The sequence below is a fragment of the Typopeltis vanoorti genome, chromosome 10 (genome assembly GCF_054136105.1).
Source record: "Typopeltis vanoorti isolate ZY-2024b chromosome 10, IOZ_Tvanoo_1.0, whole genome shotgun sequence".
NCBI lineage: Eukaryota > Metazoa > Arthropoda > Arachnida > Uropygi > Thelyphonidae > Typopeltis > Typopeltis vanoorti.
Window position 1 is genome coordinate 100,784,420 of NC_143558.1, and position 19,899 is coordinate 100,804,318.

A 19,899-nucleotide genomic window follows, 5' to 3' on the forward strand; every position below is an offset into this window, starting at 1 on the left:
AAAGGAATTATGAAGGCAACATAAATGGAATAATAATAATCAATTCCATGAGGAATACAAAAGAACAGGCTGGAGAGTGACTTCGTCAGTAAGGTAGCAAAAGTGAAGTATGAGCAGCAGTTAACTAATAAAGCCAATAAAAAATCCCAGGGAGTTCTTTCAATATGTAGCCAGCAAAAATAAGAATGATTATGGTAGGATGGCATTAATTGGTGAAAATGGTATAATGACACTGTTGCAGAGAGTATAGTTGACATATTTAATGAGCAGTTCATAAAGGTCTTTAATCCTTGTGAATGTGACATCATGGAGAGTATGAGAGCAGTGGGTGATGACAAGAAGAAACTGACTGTGAGTGAGGGAGAAGAATATGTGGAATTAAGCAAACTTGATATTAAAAAGGCTGTGGGACTTGATGATATATCACATTGTATTCTGAAGGAATGTGCCAGGGAGTTGACATCTGCCTTGACATATTTGTTTAATATGAGTCTTACATTGGATCAAGTTCCAAAGGAGTGGAAGGAAGGCAGGATTGTGCTGCTTCATAAGAGAGGTGACAGAAGTCAAGCATCAAATTATTAGCTAATCTATGTGTCAGGTGTTGTGGTTAAAGTTGCTAGAAAGACTGGTGAGAATCAGGATCCAGAATTGGGTAGACAACACTGGTATTATTTTTGATGGACAGCATGGATTTGCTAAAGGGAAGTCATATTTTAGTAATTTACTTACTTATTACAATAAGGTGACAGCAACATTGGATGTGGGAAATGGATACACAGTAGTATACTTAGACTTTGAAATGCATTTGATAAATGACAACTGATAGTCAACCTAGAGCAGATGGGTATTAGACTAGTGCACTGAATGGGAGATTTGCTGTCTGATAGGTATCAACAAGTTGCATATGGGAGAGCAATATCCCAGAAGAGGAAAGTTACTAGTAGTGTGCCTCACAGATCTGTTTTAAGACCATTGCTGTTTAACCTGTATATTAATGATATTGGGGAAGATCTGAATGGAGATATTCAGATGATGCAAACTGTTAGGAGCAGAGCAGATGGTGTGGCCTTACAAGAAGACTTGAATAGACTGAGTGAATGGGCATGGGAGTAGGAATACCAGTTCACTGTTGGAAAATGTAAGGTTTTAAAATTTGAAAACAAATATGGGATGTAGAATTTACTCTTGGTGGGGATATATTGTTAAAGGTGGAGGAAATAAGAGATCTTGGGGTGATGGTGGATAAGGATCTGAAATTTAGAGGACATTGCCAAAATTGAGGACAATACAACAAATTCTGGGAATGATGTGGAGGACACTGAGTTGAACAAGGAGGTTCTGGTTCCATTGTATAAGGCTCTGGTTAGACCACTTATAGACTATTATACACAGATTTGGTCACCTGGTTTTCTAATGGATGAAGAGATGTTGGAGAGGGTTCAGTGGTGATTGACCAAAATAGTTTCTGATCTCTGGGATGTTAAATATGAAGAAAGTTTGAGAAAATGCAATTTGCAGAATCTAGTGGATAGGAGTAGGATATGACAGAGATGTACAAGTTAGTAAGGGTTGTTACAGGATTAACATTGAAGAGATTTTTCATAAAATGGTGGGAGACTGAGGGAGAACAAGAAGTCAACACAGGAAGTTATATAAGATGCGAGCAGGGTAATATATTATCTACTCTATAATATAAAATGATAAGCTTTTTTTGTAATGTTTTTTGTCAAGTTATTTGAAACGTTTTAAAACTCAGCAGCTACCCTGAGTGTCGAGTCTTCAAAATTCGAGTCATCAGAATTCAAGTCTTCAAAATTCGAGTCATCGGAATTCAAGGAGAACCGCCTACCAGTCCGGAACTGGGGGGGGGGGGGGGGGCGTCTGGGGGGCAAAGCCCTCCCTTTAGTAAATTATAATATTATAAACCCTGGAGGAAAGAGTTCTGTTGTGTCATCAACTAAAACAATCAAAAGATGTGCTTTCAAGACAAATGACAAGGAATTCAAGTGGTTGTGCTACAAAGACAAAGTTGCATTCAGTAATGTATAATATATACCCTGGTACTGCTGACAGAAACTCTAGATTACTACAAGGTCTTATAAGGCCTTTTTAAGACATGAAAACATGAAGACATTTAAGTTTCATGAGACATTAAATTTTCACAAAAAGCTTTGACATAGACTTGGTCAGAACTCACTCAGGAAATACACATCTAGCTGATTTTCAAAGATAGGGATTCTAAAATGTTTGAACACCCGAAATGCCTTTTTAATAGCCTATTAAAAACTAAAGTAAATAAGCCATTTACTGACTTCAACAATTTCATAGGTCTAGTAGTAGAACAGTGTATCAAAATGACATGAAATGTAAAGAATTTGCATCAGCTACTGCTGATATCATTAAAGAAACATTAGTTAAGGAAATCAAAGACTCCAATAGTGAGTCGCTTCTAAATGCTTCTACAGATATAAGAGATGAGGAGAAACTTGTTCATCAATATGAGATGCATAGATAAAAATCAGAAGAGGTTTGTTTATATAATTCCTCCCCAAAACTCAGGTGCAATGCATTTTTATAGATGAGAGAGTGAGTGAAATTCAGGTTCTTCTTGTCGTGGAAGACTGGTAATTGGTTAGCAGGCAGTGACTAGCATGTAATGCCAAAAAAAAAGGGTAGTACAGCAAAATTAGAGACATGCCAGATCTCACAGAGTATTACCCATTATTTGAATTTGGATGTTTTTAAATTCTATTAAAGATGCTCTCTTTGCTGCTAAAACAACTGCAATGATATACTACACACACACCTTTTACCACAAATCATACTATAGGACGAGTAAAATATTTTGTGACCAGTAGATTTAAGTAGTATTTCTGGATCCCTGAGAAAGATGATTAAATTTAAGAATAAAAAAAGAAATTAGCCAAAACACTAAATTAGTATCCTTTCCTTTAATGTTACATGGTGATCAGCATTCATTGTGGTAAATTATGGAGACTACAACTATGTTAGGAATAATTACTTTAATTCTCCATCATTTTGCCCTTCATATTAAGGTCCTCATCCGGAGTACACACACACACACACACACACACACACATGTATACACAGGACAAGTAAAATTTTTTTTGACCAGTAGTAGATTCAAGTCGCATTTCTGGAGTCCTAAGAAAGATGACTAAATTTAAAAATAAAAAAGAAATTAGTATCCTTTCATTTAATGCTACATGGTAATCAGTATTCATTTCAGTAAATTATGGAGCTACATCCAGGTTAGGAATAATTACTTCAAGCTCATCATTTGGAGTATACACATAGCTTATCAAAGACAGAAACTGTTAAAAAAGGCTGTTGCTGCACTATGTCTGCACCTCCAGAATTTATGGTCTTCCAAAAATAAAAACTCACTGCAGCTAATATTGGAAGAAATCGATAGACCTAATTATCACTTTATCAAGAAACTAGAATCAGCACTCGAGGCTAACAAGTCATTCCCTCCTATATAAAAAAACACATATCACTTCAGAAACAAAATTAAGAATGCCATGCTTAACAACAAAGATTTATTAGTCAGGTAACTGTCCTTCTGACGAATGACCCAATCACTGACATGGTTCTTCTGCAGAAGAAATTTCTGTCCAGTATCACGGTCCTCTTTGCTCTGGTTATTTCCTGTGGAAAAATCATTTCTACTCACAAAAAGATACAGCCATGGGTTCACTCTTTCCCCTATCACAGTTAACTTTTGTATGGAAGATTTTGTGCACAAGATCCAATGATTTTAAAACCCAAAGTTTGGCTCCGATATGTTGACAATATATTCACCATTTGGCACCACAGTTGTCAAACATTAAATACATTTCTAATCCATGTTGAAACAATATAATGTTTGCCTTTGTTTTTATTCTAGCAGTACCCTTACCTTCTTTTAGCATTTGAGTTCAACAGAATCCAGGAGTCCTTTGCTGAAGAGGGTGTCAGTTTAATTGAGCAAAATGTCAAGTCTTGAAGTTTGGGATACATTGATGGGAGGCTGCATACTCAATTGGATGAGCTGTACTAGAGGAAGTAGGGGAGACAAGAGATCTAGGGTTGATGATTGATATAAAACTGAAATTCATGGAGCATATGTTATCATTCCGTTGTATAAGACTCTGATCAGAACACACTTAGACTACTGTTCTCAAATTTGGTCCCCAGGATTTGAAGGGGATAAATTAACTGTGGAAAGGGTACAGAGGCAGATAACAAAGATGGTTTCAGGACTGTACAATGTTAGTTATGAGGATCGGCTGAGGGAATGTGGACTGCAGAGTTTGGTGGATAGAAGGAGAGGTGATATGATCGAGACTTGATTGTGATTATATATGATTGTGGACATTAAGGTCAACCAGGAAGATGACCTCACTATTTGGATAGCTTGACTGCAGGTGGCCAAGTTTCATGGAAAGGAATGTGAAGCAATCTTAGTGGTTATCAGTATTTGGAGAATGGTAAATGAAACAAATCAATGTTACTAAATGGGACAAGAAAACCTTAAGTCAGAGAAGGTTAAATTAGAGGATTTTAAATGGGCCATTCTATGGTAGGCTATGTCAGATTTCACAGAGTCATAGGTGCAACCCTTGTGGTGAAAAGAATTGTGAAGTGTGTAGTTTGGGCACTGGAAGTGGACAGCAGTAGATGTAGCTGCAATTTGGGTTTCTGTCAGGAATAAGATGTCTGGTCTGGGGATATGGTAGTATTCCCAGACCAGACATAATGGATGTCATTTATGTGTTTGTGTTAATACCATTGATGTTTGCGAAGTGAGTTTTTAATGAAGAAATTCTGGCATGATTTGCATTTTTTTTTTTATCAGATTTACGAGAGAGATTCGCTTTTGTCGTACTGTTACTGTTATTGTTTGTGAAAGTCTTTATAAGTTTTATTAGCTAGAAGGATATAGTTGGAACATGCAGTGAGAAAAGAGGATCCTTGGACATGACATCCATACAGAGAAAAACCAGTCTCCATACTAGCACCAAACTATGACGTGACCTCGACAGTGCCCCAACATACCATTACTCTGGATCCCCTCTCTATGCATGACCAGGCAAAGTATTTTACAGACATCCGATGGCAGCAGAATTATGCACCAGTTGATCAGAAAGCCTCCTGACTCTTTACTGACAAGATTATTCTTGTTGAGAGGCTTATATGCTGGTTAAACATGATAACTAATATTTAAGGAATTGACAGCGTATACTAGAAATATAGATTAAATAAACTTTAATATATACTTTCCGATATTTCAGCAAACGTCACGTTGCCATCTTCTTGGGAACTTACTACAAAGACACGTGCACACAAGTACTAATAACAGCAAATGAGACTGAAGCTAGGAAGCTAGCGTTTTCCTAAAGTCCTGATGGTGCCCCCTGGTGGGCTATATTGGTAGTTCTTGGCCTTTGGGCTGAAGTTCTTCTGATAAGTTTCCCAAATTTGGGGCAGTCTCATGCATCCAAATTTGTTGAGGAGACCTGTACGCTAAATGGTAGCTGGCCTGCGACACCACTATTTTAATTGATGTACCCTCGAAATGGAGGAGGTTATGTATCTCTAAAGTATGTTTGTCATGCCCTGCAATATTCTGTGAATAAACTAGATACATTTCAAAAATTGTGTCACGTAGTGAGATTGGCACGATTTTTAGAGTGACAATTTCACAACTGGTATATCATGAAATTCATAACCGATATATCATGCCTGAATTTCATTTCTTCAAAGACAACTTGACCCTTAATCTATAAGAATGGACTGCTACAAATGAGAATACCTTACACCTTTTCCAGTAACCACGGGAGGGGGGTCCCAAATCTCAAGATAAAGCTTGGGATTTGCGTATTTTCCCCCCTAATAATCTCACTCATGAAATGTTGGCAACCTATAAAATAAGTCATGACCAGGTTAAGTGTATGATAATTTTGAGTCCAAATACGGTATTTTTTGGACCACTTCAAGCCATCAATAAGCAGTATTTTAGACTACTGATGAAAATCATCCACCTTGATGACTTTTACAGACATCCAATGCCACAGTGAGATTTAATTTTGTTTGCTGGTTAAATGTGTAGAAAGGATTAGATGAGGGCAATTATTCATATTAACTATTTAACTTCATTGCATCAACAATCTAATAATTGTGGAAACAATTCAAAATTGTAACATGAAAAAAACTAATATCCTATAATGGCACCCTCTAAAACCAAGATTTCAAGGTCTAGAGCTGTTGGGTTGATGGTGATCTTTTACAAACTGCTGATGTTTGCAGAGTTCTTCCCTGTTGACAATGACTAAAAGTAGTCTTAGTATTGTAATGGCTTATATGTAGTACCATATTATTCCCATAGTTTTCTTCTATTTAATCTTGTGTGAAGGGATGTATAACATATGGGCCGCTATTTCTGATTTATCATAATAATGGCATTGGTATCTGTGCCAATGCCATACCTCTTGCAAAACAACAGTTACCAATGTCACAATTTCTTAGCACAATGCTACAGCTCCTATAAAATAGATGAAATATTACATTCCCTCTAAATACAAGAGCAAAATTATTCCCATCCTCTATATATTTGCCTTGCAAAACATAAGAAATACACATTCTACATATGGCAAGTCAGAACTGGCAGGCATACATTTGACATCCCTTCATGCAGAATTAAATGGAAGAAAACTATGGAAAAACATTACAATTTGAGACTTTTTTGTTGGCATCAGCAATAAACCTCAACAAGCATGGCTACATTCATTTATCAGAAACTTGGAAGGCTATCATTTTAAGACCACCTTCGACTCAATAACTGTAAACTAATTTAAATTCAATCTCTGAAGGCATCACATTCATTTGTCCATTATGAACTGCTTCAGAATTATTCGATTAATGCTTGTATTCTCTGATGAGTGGGTTTGTGCAGTGAGAATACTGAGCTGAAATCTAGTGAAATATCATCACTTTAATTATATTTATTTTGATCTGGTGGTGTTATGAGTTAATACTATTATTATTACGTAACACCTCTAGGGAGTCCAAAGACTCATCGAGGGAGGGTACTACTCTACAACTCTTCACCAACTACAACTAACTGCAACACACCATCTACTGCCTACCACCATCACTAGTATTTCCACAGACAATCACAAACATCCATGCCCACAGAGGGATTTGAGTCCAGCAGCTTTTTGGCTGGAGAGCAGATATGCTAACCACTTGGCCAACCAGGCTGGCATTGTTAAATTAAATAAGTAAATAATTAAACAGGTAATATGAAACTTTAGTTGCAAAACAGTTACACTCCACTTTCCCATCCAAGTCGAGATAACCTGAAGATTGTGGGATTATCTGAAGATGTTTATTTTTAGAGTTCAAGACAAAGATCTATATAATCAAAGTCAGTAAACATACCTTAAAAGAAAAATCAACAATAATAAAAATTCTGCATTAGTGATAATTTGCATGTGCTGCTGAAACATATACTAACAACATTATGCACAAATATGCTAACCATTGTGGTGGTATCTGATAAAAGCAATAAAACTATTGCTATGAATATACTGGTGTAATAACATCTGACAAACAAACTATCATTCTGTTATCTGGTTATGAAAATCTTGAGCATATGTCCATGTTGACATTATTCCAAATGTTGTAGGTGTGAAATATATGCATCCAGAAAAATATTAACCCTCAGAAATTATTTTATCAACACCTGATAAATACAGGATTTAAATATCAGTTTAACAGCTGTGCATGTATATTGTGTGTGTGCATGTGTGCACCAATTTAAACTAGACAAAGTGATGAGGTCTTGTATTTGAATCCATGCAATACATAAAACATGTGTACATGTATAAGGGAGCAGTTACTTTAACATTATGCAAATAAGCATGACAATAAAAAAAAACTTTCAGTGAGGAAAGCTGCACACTTCATTAAACTGAAAAATGTATACAATATCGCATTTCTTTCAGTTAAACACCTGAGTTTTGCTCTGTTTGGTTCATATGGATCCCTGCCATATACTGACTCCTTACAGCTATAAAGCAAAGTGAAAAATAAGCAAATCAGTTAACCTACCAATTGCCAAAACCAAAATGTTCTACAGCTTCAAGCAAATTTAATTCTTCATTTGCAGTCCAAGCATCTGCTGTGTGAAAAAGAGGAAAACTTCCAGAATCCTGTAAATAGAGCATTCACATGAGTGCTAAAAAATAGATCTAGCTGCTAGAGAAAAATATTTGAAGGAAAATATGAAGAAAAAATGATAAAAATTGCCTATGCATTATGAATTAAGTTACTGGGCATTACTATTTTCCCCTCTGTTTTGCCCTGTTATGAAGGTTGTAAGAAAACTACTAAGAAACATATTTCTATACAATTTATATACTTTTGTTAGTGTGAGACTATCGTGACATCCTTTTCTTCACCAAAATAAGATTTATTTCTAAAAGTGGCCATAATCAGCCTAGATAATATCATTGTACATGCTGGGAATATTTAAGATGGGGGGGGGGGGGGGCAGAAGTCAGATCCTACTGATTCTAAATTAGCTAGCAGTAAATGGGAAAACAGAAGTTAGAAAAAGGCATCCCATTCTTGGGTGAAGTTGGTGGCCCTTCTGATCACAATGATTATGTTTTAGATAACTGTGCACTATGAGTAATCATTTGTTTTTAATTTTTGGGTATTTTAAATACTACTATAAAAATTATAGTAGTAGTTACCAATATTATTAAATCTAATAATATTGGTAAATACTACTATAATTCTCTTCAGGACTTGAACTAGGCATTACTAATGCTGTATACCATGTTCCAACATAAAGATATGCACGAATTCACTTGAGAGAAGACAAGAAATAAGTTTTACTGATTATGCTATTGTTGATAGTGATATCTCCATGCTGGTTCAAGATATGAGAATATGCAGGGGATCTCGTTTAAGAAATGATTGCTATTCAGTTTTGAACAGCATAAAAATGAATATCATAGTGAAAAGAAGTATGCAAGAAAGTGTTAAGAGGTGAAATATAGATGCCAATATACAAACATTACTGGTAGAAAAAAGAAAAGGTTTGAAAACAAGAATTAATTCCTAATTAGAGGCTCATAAAAATCTGTGTGATGTGGTGAAATTGTATGAAATGATAAGAAAAAAATACAAACTTCATGGAAGACTCGAGAGAAAGAAACAGGCCTGGAAAAGAAGAAATTATATTGACAGTTCCTAGCCAATAAGTCAGTAGTAGCATGAGAGCATATCAATAGAAACTTAAGTAAGAAAGAAAGAAAAAAAAAAAGTAGCTAAACAAAAGTCATGGAAATTTGATAAGAATATAGAAGATCAACATCATCACAAAATATTCTAGAAGTTATTGAAAAAACTAGGAAATGGAAGAAATAACCAATTAAATGACATTAGAATTGAGAAAGAGAAAAAACTGGAAATAAGGATAGTCTGAATATCTGGGGTGAATAATTACTTTAAAAGATTATTAAATAAGAAGATAATTAGTGATAGAACAGTGGAGAAAATATCCAAGAGGAATGCAATCAGGAGTACATAATGGTACTTGAGGTAGAAAAAAACCATCAAAAACCTGAAATGTGGAAAGGCAGCCACAGCAGATGAACATGCCAAAAGCAAGTTTCCTAGGTGCAAAGATCAAAGATATCAATGAAGCTATTAGTATGTAGAGAGAAAATCAAGATTTGATTATTTTAGCAGGCACAAATGGTTTGAAAGGTGAGAAATATGGAGTTTCTGGGAAAAGGCTTATTCCTATCATATCTGTCATGATAGGACAGAAATTATTATTATTGTATGGGCATCTCCATGGCGTCCAAAGACTCATCGCAGGTGGCCCAAACTATCCACACAATCTATAATACCTCTCTTTGAACCATTAACAGTTCAAAATACTCACAACTGATTCTGGCAACCCATTCCACTTGTTTACAACTTTCCAGGCAAAAAAACTAGTCCTCACACCCCTACTAACTACACCATTATTCAACTTCCAGGGATAACCTCTTGTTCTTGCCCCCTCTAGCCAAGTACTGAAACATTCCCACTGCATCAATCTTGTAAAACACTTTAAACAACTTAAATGCTTCAATCATATCCCCTCTGTTTCTATCATATCAACTAACTTCTGTGATCCATATCCCCTGAATCTATCCTCAATAGGGAACAATCCACAGGCCACTCACCATCTTGATTGCTTCTGAATCTTTTCCACCACTTCATCCCAAGAAACCCAGGAGACCAGACCTGAACACAGTAATCCAGATGTGAACATATTAAGGCCTTATAAAGAGAAATAACAACTTCCTTATCTCTACTTGTTAGTGTGTTCTTCAATAGCCAAGTAATTTTATTAGTTACACTAGCAACCTTAGCAATATGTCCTCTAAACTTTAACTCTCTATCTACCACCACCACCCCTAAATCTCTAGCTTCATCTATTTCGTGAAGCACAGTTCCATCAATGTGGTACAAAGCTTGTAATCTATTTATCCCAAAATGTATAACTTTACATTTCTTCACATTAAACTGACACCCATTATTTTTTGCCCATACTCACAGCCTATTTAAATCATTCTGCAAGCTCTACACATTGCTTTGATTAACTATTCCATCCATCAGTGGCTTTAACAAGGACTCAAGCGCCCATAGCCTTCCAAGTATCCTTGGATTTCATAACTGTAATACGAGGGTAAGGCAGTTACCCCTATGCTTCCAACTATTCTTGTCTGTAAATTACATGTTCTGCTGGCTGGTTTGTTTCCAGGTTTCCAGGAGAAAAACCCTCTACCTCTGTATGAGACAGGCTAACTCACCTTTAGTCAAAAGAGACCAGATAAAGGTTTTTCACGTCATGGATGGGAATCGAACCCAGGTCTTTCCAACCAAAGGGCTTCGTCTATATTGACTGAGGTATGGAGGCTCTATTACTCTACCTAATTTAGCATCATCAGCAAACAACTGAAAATTTCCTTTCAGGTTGTTTCCTATATCATTTATGTACGAACTAAACAGTAGTGGCCCTAGCACAGAACCTTGCGGCACACAACTTGTCACCTGTTTTTGCCCCTTCATATACCACTTTTTGATATCTATCCAGCAGCTACCCTCTTATTCACATAACCAGTGTCATACCCATACCCATTTGTTCTAACTGAGTAACAGAGTTCCATGTGGTATTCTGTCAAATGCCTTTGCAAAATCCAGCAGAATCATCATGTAGCCAATTCCTTTATCCAACTCATCTGCTGGATAAAGGAATTACTACATTATAAAAAAAATTAATATAGCTAATGCATGATCTACCCTTCATAAAGCCATGTTGACCATCATACAATATCATATTTTTATCCACTCATTCTTGAATTCTCTTTTTGACCAATTTTTCCAGTACTTTTACCACCACACCTGAAAAATATATTGGGAAAAAAAAAAAAAAAAAAAAAAGTAAAGGACCATGAATGTGGATGAAATGTTTGCAAGAGGAATAGCTTCTATAGATGTCTGGAGTGAATTTGTTTGACTAAAGAACTTGTACAAGCCTGATGGATTGCATCTGAATAGTTTTGAGTTCATTGTTGGAGAATGGTCAGATTATCTTCATCTCACTTCACAGAATGGCAAGAAGATCAGTATCAGTGTTTTAAGGCATCAGTGACAGAAGATCTTGAAGCTTGAGTCATCTGAGCACTAAAAGATTTAGTAATTCAATCGGAATGGAATATATCATCAGCAAAGCTATAAATAGAATTGCTAGGTAGTAAGAGATCACTGATGTACAGGAATTGTGTAAATGAAAGTAAAGCGCCTTGGGTACTCTGCCTCTGCCATTAATGAACCATTCACCATAATTCTTATGGTCGACTATTATCTCCCTTTTTAAGAACTGGATGGAGAAAAGCTTGTTTCTGTGCTTTGGATGCATATGAAAAAAGTACAGGGTGATCAAAATTAAAGTATCCCAGTTTAAAGGCCTTGTAAAGCACCACCTAATGATCCCAATGCTGTGAAACTTTGCAGGAATATATTATGCATCATGCAGAAGCAATATCTGAGGGAAAAAAAAAAGTATTCCAAAATTCACAAGGGGAGCTGAATGATATACCAAATATAGATGTAGCAATTTTTCTGTGTGTGTAAGAGAGAGAAAAGCAACACAAGCATAATTAACACATTTTTATTCATTTCTATTATGCATTCGAGGACTGTACTGTTCAATGTGTTGCCCTTCCCAGTATGCAAGAAACTGAAACCTTTGCACAGTGTGTTCAACGGCAGAACGTAGCTGGTTGGGGACTGATGTTACACACATGCTGCATTATGACATCTTTCAGTGCTAGCAAATTATTTGGATGATTGAATTAAATCCTGTCTTTGAGAAATCCCCAGAGCCAGATGTTATAGGGGGTCAGATCAGATGAACAAGGTGGTCATGCAGTGGGAAACGCACAGTTGATCACTGGCTTCCATGAAATGTTCTTGAAGAACCTCGTGTACAGATTGATTGATGAGTGGAGGGTCCCTATTCTGAAAGAAAATGACTGAATCCATGCACAGGCACTGCAGGTCATAAGACCCAACTGCCAAATGTCCTGTAAACCCGCAGCAGACAGTAACTTTGGGTGAATGAAAAGAATTTGTTGGATTGCATGCAGGTTCTGTGTAGACCATACCCAACAACTGTGGGTATTCACAGCTCTGTTCAAATGAAAGTGAAGCCTCATTTCCCCACAAAATCATCCAATGCCATGCAGCATCCAACTCTACTTGAGCAAGGAATGTTAAAGCGAATGTCAGCCGACTTTCCTGGCACAACTCCTGTGTCAGGGCTTGAATGGGTAGAAATGGAGAATCTTCTGTAGAATTTTCCAGACAGTTATGTAAGGCACATCCACATGTCTTGATACAGCATGCACACTGCAGGAACCAAAGCTGTTATTCATGGCCTGCTCCACAAAAGCAGTAGCAACTTCATTCACTTATTGTGAACTGACTGGTTTGCAACCTCTACCAGGTCTAACTCCCAACAATCCTGTTTCTTCAAAACAACTAATCATTTGTTGCAGATCACATAGAGATAGTATACCCCATTGACATTTGTTAAGGCAACAAAATTCACTGAGTGGAGCAACAGCATTGTAATTGTTTAGGTAGTACAGCTTCACGAGCAAAGCAGATTGGACATGGTGAGTGCCATCACTGTGGACTGTACTAACAACCAGAATGAAGGGAAAAATCCCAAGTCCATCTTTTTAAACCCTACTGGTACCTACTGAGTTGCATGATATGCAAATTCCCTGCATTTGGTGTTTACAATGCTCCCTGGTGATGAATTTTGGAACTACTTTTTTTTCCCCCTCAGATATATCTTCTGCATGACTCACAATGTGTTCTTACGAAGTCTTGCAGCATTTGGATTACTGGGTGGTGGCTTCACAAGGCTTTAAACAGGGATACTTTAATTTTGATCACCCTGTATATGACAGCTTGTAAAGGCAATATAGGATAGGCATTAGTTCTGAAGCAGCTGCTGCAATTTCAGGACATTTATATTTTTGACAATTAAAACAATGGAATCACAAGTGGTGACCAATTACCTACTTTCTCAGTTGGCTCATTCTGTTTCTTTTTTCCTTTTTTTTTTCTTTAGATGAAGTAGAAACACCAGTGAATAACTAGCTTAAATTATGTTGAGCAACGCAGCCCATAAAGGTATGTGACATTTTACTTTTTACCTCCATCCACCATTTTAGTCCAACTGTACAGAAATCTTCAGGGGGACCTTAGGCAGTGTAAGAAATGAATACACACAAAGCTTCCATAAAGGAATGCCAGTTTAAATAAAAATATACTTCTAATCAAGTTGCTGAAAGTTACATAATATAGAATTCTTGAACTATTAGTTGTGTGTGTCTATCCTATTCTAATAAGTAGGAATCAGGATGCTAGTATCCTTTAGAATACTATTCCAATCAAGAATTAATAATAACAAAAATGAAATAAGGTCAGAAGACCAATGCAATGATGACGTTGAAGTTCAAGGCAAAATAGTATTATGCTGAAATTCATTTCATAATAAAAAATAAAAAAAATGTTTAAGAAATTGAAACAAACATCAATAAATTAATTTAAAATATGAAATCAGTTTGATTATATTTTAAATAATATTTATTAACATATACACATAACCAATAAAAAAATGTGAGGAGATTCGAAACATGATTCACCCTTCTGAGTTTTTTCTAAGTTTTATTAATTCTTATATAATGGCTTCCAAATTCACATAATTTAACTATCAGAAAAGTTAAATTTCCACTTCGTGACCTAAGTTATATGACCAGACCTATTTCTCACTTAGGGAAGACACTGAAGGTCACTGGTGCATTGTGGAGTATACTAATACATGAGAAAAATAAGTTTTTGTAACAGTTATAAACTTGGCATGAATATTCTAATGAAACTTTCACTAAACAGAACCAGCGTATTATGTGAGAAGTTTTATTTTTAAGAACAGAAGTGATTAAATGGATCACAATATGTTTTCTTTCAGATATCAGATTTTAGGTAGATAGCAAAATGCTAACAGAAAGGGGAAGTGCAATCAAAACTTACTTTAAAATAAAATTAGCTAATAAGTCCAGCTCATAGACTGCATATTGTGTGTTATATAACTAACTGTTTTTATGAAATAGCTAGTAATGAAAAATTGTGCAGCTGTTCCAGCTGTAAATGCACATAATAAGTTGGTACATTTTAGAAAATGTGAAATGTCCTTTTCTGGTGCAATAACAAATCATGGAATACTGGAAGTAGAAACATTGTGCACTCTAAAAATGAAGAACACATCCATACTGTAGTGAAGCATTTTATGTTTCGTTTCTACAAGATTAGTTACTATTTTCCAGACTGGATAAAATAGAGGTTAAATACGATCAGATGTTTTTCCTTATGCCAATCATAAGTAAGCAATAGAAACAGTTTCCATATAGAAAATGTTTCATCTAACATTTTGCAATCTTTGAGGTGGGAGGATGCATTGGGGGGGGGGGGGGGGGTAAACTGTCCAGCAATTTTGATACAATGCAGACCTTACTTGTGGAATTCTGTAAAGAAATATACTATTAGCATAAATACACACTTTTGCTAATACTAAATTAGCATCATAGACTTAGAGGTTTCAAAAATAAAACCATGCATAATAAATACATAAAAATTGCATATAAAAATAAAATTAACATGCTGTTGAAAATTTATATAAATCAATATAAATCGTTTGAGTGGCATATTATCTGATGAACATCTGATCCTCATTGCCAAAGACTTATATAGCTCAGAATTCACTTGCCTGCAAATGCATCAAATAGTGACAATCAATTTAAAGAAACTTGCAATGCTGATAAGCAGAAAAGGACCATTTCCTTGACTACTTTATAGTCTAAATATTACAGAGCCTTAATTTTTTTTTTCTTCCTATAGGATAACATGAAGTGCAGACATCAAAAGTAACTTCACTACGAGTCTGTAAATGTCAGGGTGCTGCAAGAAATGTATGTGCTGATCAATGCACCTTATGCTGAACTTGTTCATCCCTCTCTCCCCACACACACTACAAAAAATAAATAAATAAAATTTACAAATCCAAATTGCCATTCACAATAAGTTACTACTATACCTTATTTTTTCCCTAAACGATTTGTATTTAAAATACCAGTAATCATTTGCAGAAGTCCTGTTTTCCAGATTTGTTTGTAATCAGTTGAACAATATTTTGCTTTCTGTCTCTTACTTTTAACTCCACTTCACAGTGGTCCAATTTGTTGAACTTCTCAGAGAATCTTATGCAGTGTAGAGCCACCTATCATGATCATTGTAACCCACTAAGCAACTAAGGCAATGTGTAGGAGCAGCAAGTTTGAAGGTGGCAACAACTAACAAAGCTGTATACTTCAGCCATAAAAATATCAATTTTTTTTTCTTCAATTTTACATATTTTCTTGAATTTAGGGGTGACAATAGTTTGCCTAGGGGTGGCATATACCCTAACAATGGTCCTGCCAACTATATTCCGAATTTAGTTGAAATGTGTAGCCTATGTAAGTGGCTGAGAAGGAGAATATTTTGTGCCCATTTTTTTCCTGCTCAAGCTTCTTGTTCTTTCATTAGCAGGATTCAATGGATTTAATCAAATTTTGCAAACTGTGTTTTGTTTATCCTGTCCAAGTTTACAGAAAGTCAGACAGGATAAGAAAATAAATGAAAAGAGGCAGGAAAGTGCAGAAGGTGGTAAGTTACCAATGAATAAGAAAAGTAACAATAATGAGAGTCAACTATAATATATATGAGGGGGCTGAAAAGTTCTGATAAACACCTAGAACAAAAATAATATTAAAGCAACTGATATAACCACAAGAAAGACATACTTTAAAACCCTTTAATCCTCATGTTTCATCAAATTATAATAATTTGTTATTTTTCTTTTAGGATATATAAGAAGAGTTGCTTTAATATGACTTTTGTTCTAGGTATTTATCAGAACTTTTCAGAATCCTTTGTAAAAAATAAGTAATACAGTACAGTGATTTGCTAATTAAGTTTGTGCCTGCTTACCCCTTTATTTTAGTTCCTGGAAAGCTCATATCACTACTCAAGCTTCCTGAGAGCTAAAATAAAATATGTGACAAATGCAATATAGAGAAACAAAAAATAGTTTTTAGTGCTTGTAGGCACAAATGATTAAGTAGTAATACATATAGTATGAGAAAGTATATGTAAAGACTGGTAAAAGAAGCAAGAAAGAAAAGCAAGAGTGATAACTATTAGTTTATTACTTAGATACAATCATTCCGAGTTAAGGAGGGCTATGATAGCAAATAATTCAATGCACAGGCTGTGAAAAATAAACGAGTGAGAGTTTTTGGACACGTGGAATGAGTTTGATGAATACTTGTTTAAGAGGGATGGCTTGCACTTGAATGGATTTGGCATCAGGAGTCTGGAGAAATTATTCACTGGGGTGAGAACTAATGCAGCATGTCAGAAAAACAGATCATCTTGGGAGGAATTCTGAGAATTTGTGTGTAAGCGGATTTGTACACTTTGGGTTCAGACTTTCTGAGTGTGTGTGGGGGGGGGGGGGGATGGCAAAGAGAAACTTACCTAACCAGATAAAATGCATTGTTCCATTTGTGTGTTATGTCTACACACAAATGGAACAATGCATGCAAGTTTGTTGATTTGGTGAATATGTTGTAGCATAAGATTGTTCACATTGGTGAAACCTGGCTATCAGAGTCAGATGCATAAATGTCTGGAGTGCAGTATTTCCCTCGTATCTGCAGGTAATATGCTCCAAGATCCCCCAGCGGATACCTGAAAACAAAGATACTACTGAACCCTATATATACTATGTTTTTTCCTATACATACACACCTATGATAAAGTTTAATTTATAAATTAGGTAAGAGATTAACAACAATAACTAATAATAAAACAGAATGATTATAACAATATATCGTAATAAAAGTTATGTGTATATGAATGGAATCTAAGTAACCTCAGCATACAATTTTTTTCTTTCCTTATGAAGTCAAGAACTTTCCCCTTTTCATTTAAAGGAAACACTTTATGGCTTCTCTTTGGTATATCCAAATTACCAGCATCACTACTCTTGCATTTTAGGTGCATTATTAAGTAAAATAAGGGTTATTTGAACACAAGCACTGCGATACCAAAACAGTCGATCTGATAGCCAATATGGCTACTAAGTAACTAACGGGCAGGTAGTGTATACAGTACATCACGGATATGCTAAATAAGAGGATGATTCATGTCCCGGGCAGGATGGCGCAAGATTTTATCGCATATACTCAGAGCAACATACAATTTAAAACTTATGAATTGTTTATTTATGGAATTTTCCATTTAATAATTTCAGACCAGGGTTGACCGCGGGTAACTGAAACCGCAGAAAACAAACTTACAGATAAGGGGGTACTACAGTAATTGCTTTGAAAGATTGTTAAAACAAGAAGTGATAAAATATTATAATCATCATCAAATTCCTGATATGTAACCTTGAAATGGAGGAGATACAGGATATTATGATAGTACTACATAAAAGGGTTACATCACTGCTAACTTTTATCTACTTCTAACTACTATCGACAATTTTCTTCCAAATTAATCTGTAATCTGTTAGAACTCCAATATTGTCAGATCAACCATTTCAGTCTTCTAAGGCGCTTCTTACTATATCAATCTGCCTGATCTTGGTCTTCCTCTGGGTCTTTTTGCTGCATCACTGAAAAAAAAAAAATTGTTTTGCTAATCTTTCCACTTTTTAAGTGATTCTTTCTTTCTTTTTAAGTCATTCATTCTTTTTAAGTGATCAATACCACCTGAGATGTTCTGCTCACACATTTCTGAATACAGTAATAACCAGGTCAAGTACTTTCCTAATATCCTTATTTTTAATATGATTCTGCATTTAATGCCATCTGTTCTGCTCAGAACTCGCATATATGTGGTTTCAGGTATTTGATCAAGTGTTTCATTTCTAACCCAGTAGTGATAGAATAGTGAAAGAAAATATTCTAGAGGAAAGCATATCAGAAGACATATCAATATATGAGGTAGCAAAAGCAATCAAAACTTCAAACGAGGAAAAGGAATTGAAGGAGATGATATTCAACCAGAAGTGCTCAAATTCAAAGGCATAAATTTTTACAGTGGATATACTGCATAATTCAGAAAGCCTAGACAGAGCCAAATTACAGATGATTGGAGCAGAGCTCTCATAATACTCATTTCTAAAGAAGGAAATAAAACTGAATATGAGAATTAGAGGAATCTATTTGCTGAGTGACCTGTGTAAGATTTATGCAAGCATAACTGAGAAGAAGCTAAGAAAAACTGGGCAAGAGAAACTTGAAGAACTTGGATTCAGAGTCAGCATCACAGATTCACCTTAAGACAAATACAGTCATATTCCGAAGTTACGCGGTAGGTGAGACCAACAAAAAGCGCGCAAGTCGAATTCGCGTAACTCAGGGTATAATTTTGCATGTAATTTATATATACAAACATACAAAATATTAGTTAATTGGGACAAAGGTTTACAAAAACACCTATATTTTTTTAAGAAATATAATCATAATTGTAGTTTGTCATACATAAAAACAAGAAAGTTATTTTGATGTCAATGGTTTCATAAAATCTAATAGATTCATATGACGGCATAATGTCTTTTTCTTGTCATGCAAAATTTCTTCATAGCAAGCTAATGATTTTTTTATTCCTTACCTTGTGGCTACAATTCGTTCCTCGTTAGAATCTATGTCCTCCAAAATCTATAAACCTTTCTTTTATGATTGTTCTTACTGTGGATTCCTGTAGATCGAACTTCTTTACTAGTTCAAAAATTTTCATTCCGCCTTCAAAATCCTTAATAATGTTGAGTTTTTTTGTTTCCAAAGTCAACTTTTCTTGCTAGCCGTAGAAGAATCGAACTTGCTTCCTTTGGACGACATTATTATTTTTTATGTGATAAAATTTTTATCAAGAACATAACATTAAACAATCGCAAGGTTTGTACACTATAAAAATCGTGTATGAATGGAGACCATGCGAAACACGTCAGTGCTTGTTCACAGCATGTGCGACACTAGCAAATGCAGCCGGCGCCGGAAAGATACGACTAGTGGTGAGGCGTGAAGCGGGACGGGAATACGTACATATAAGAAACCACGTAACTCCAGATTAGCGTAAGTCGGGGTATGACTGTAGTTGAAAAATAATGGGAATATAACAAGGATCTGTAGTTGAATTTTG

At 35.4% G+C, this 19,899-nt stretch overlaps 1 protein-coding gene across 1 annotated transcript in view; it reads right to left on the reverse strand.

Annotated features, from left to right (window-relative positions):
• LOC150102631 (transcriptional adapter 2-beta-like) overlaps positions 1–19,899 on the reverse strand; it is a 348,460-nt gene that overhangs the window by 299,344 nt on the left and 29,217 nt on the right. The window contains exon 4 of the mRNA XM_090398716.1: positions 8,122–8,222. Coding sequence (XP_090254842.1) covers positions 8,122–8,222 — 101 coding nt within the window. The remainder of the gene's footprint in view (positions 1–8,121; positions 8,223–19,899) is intronic.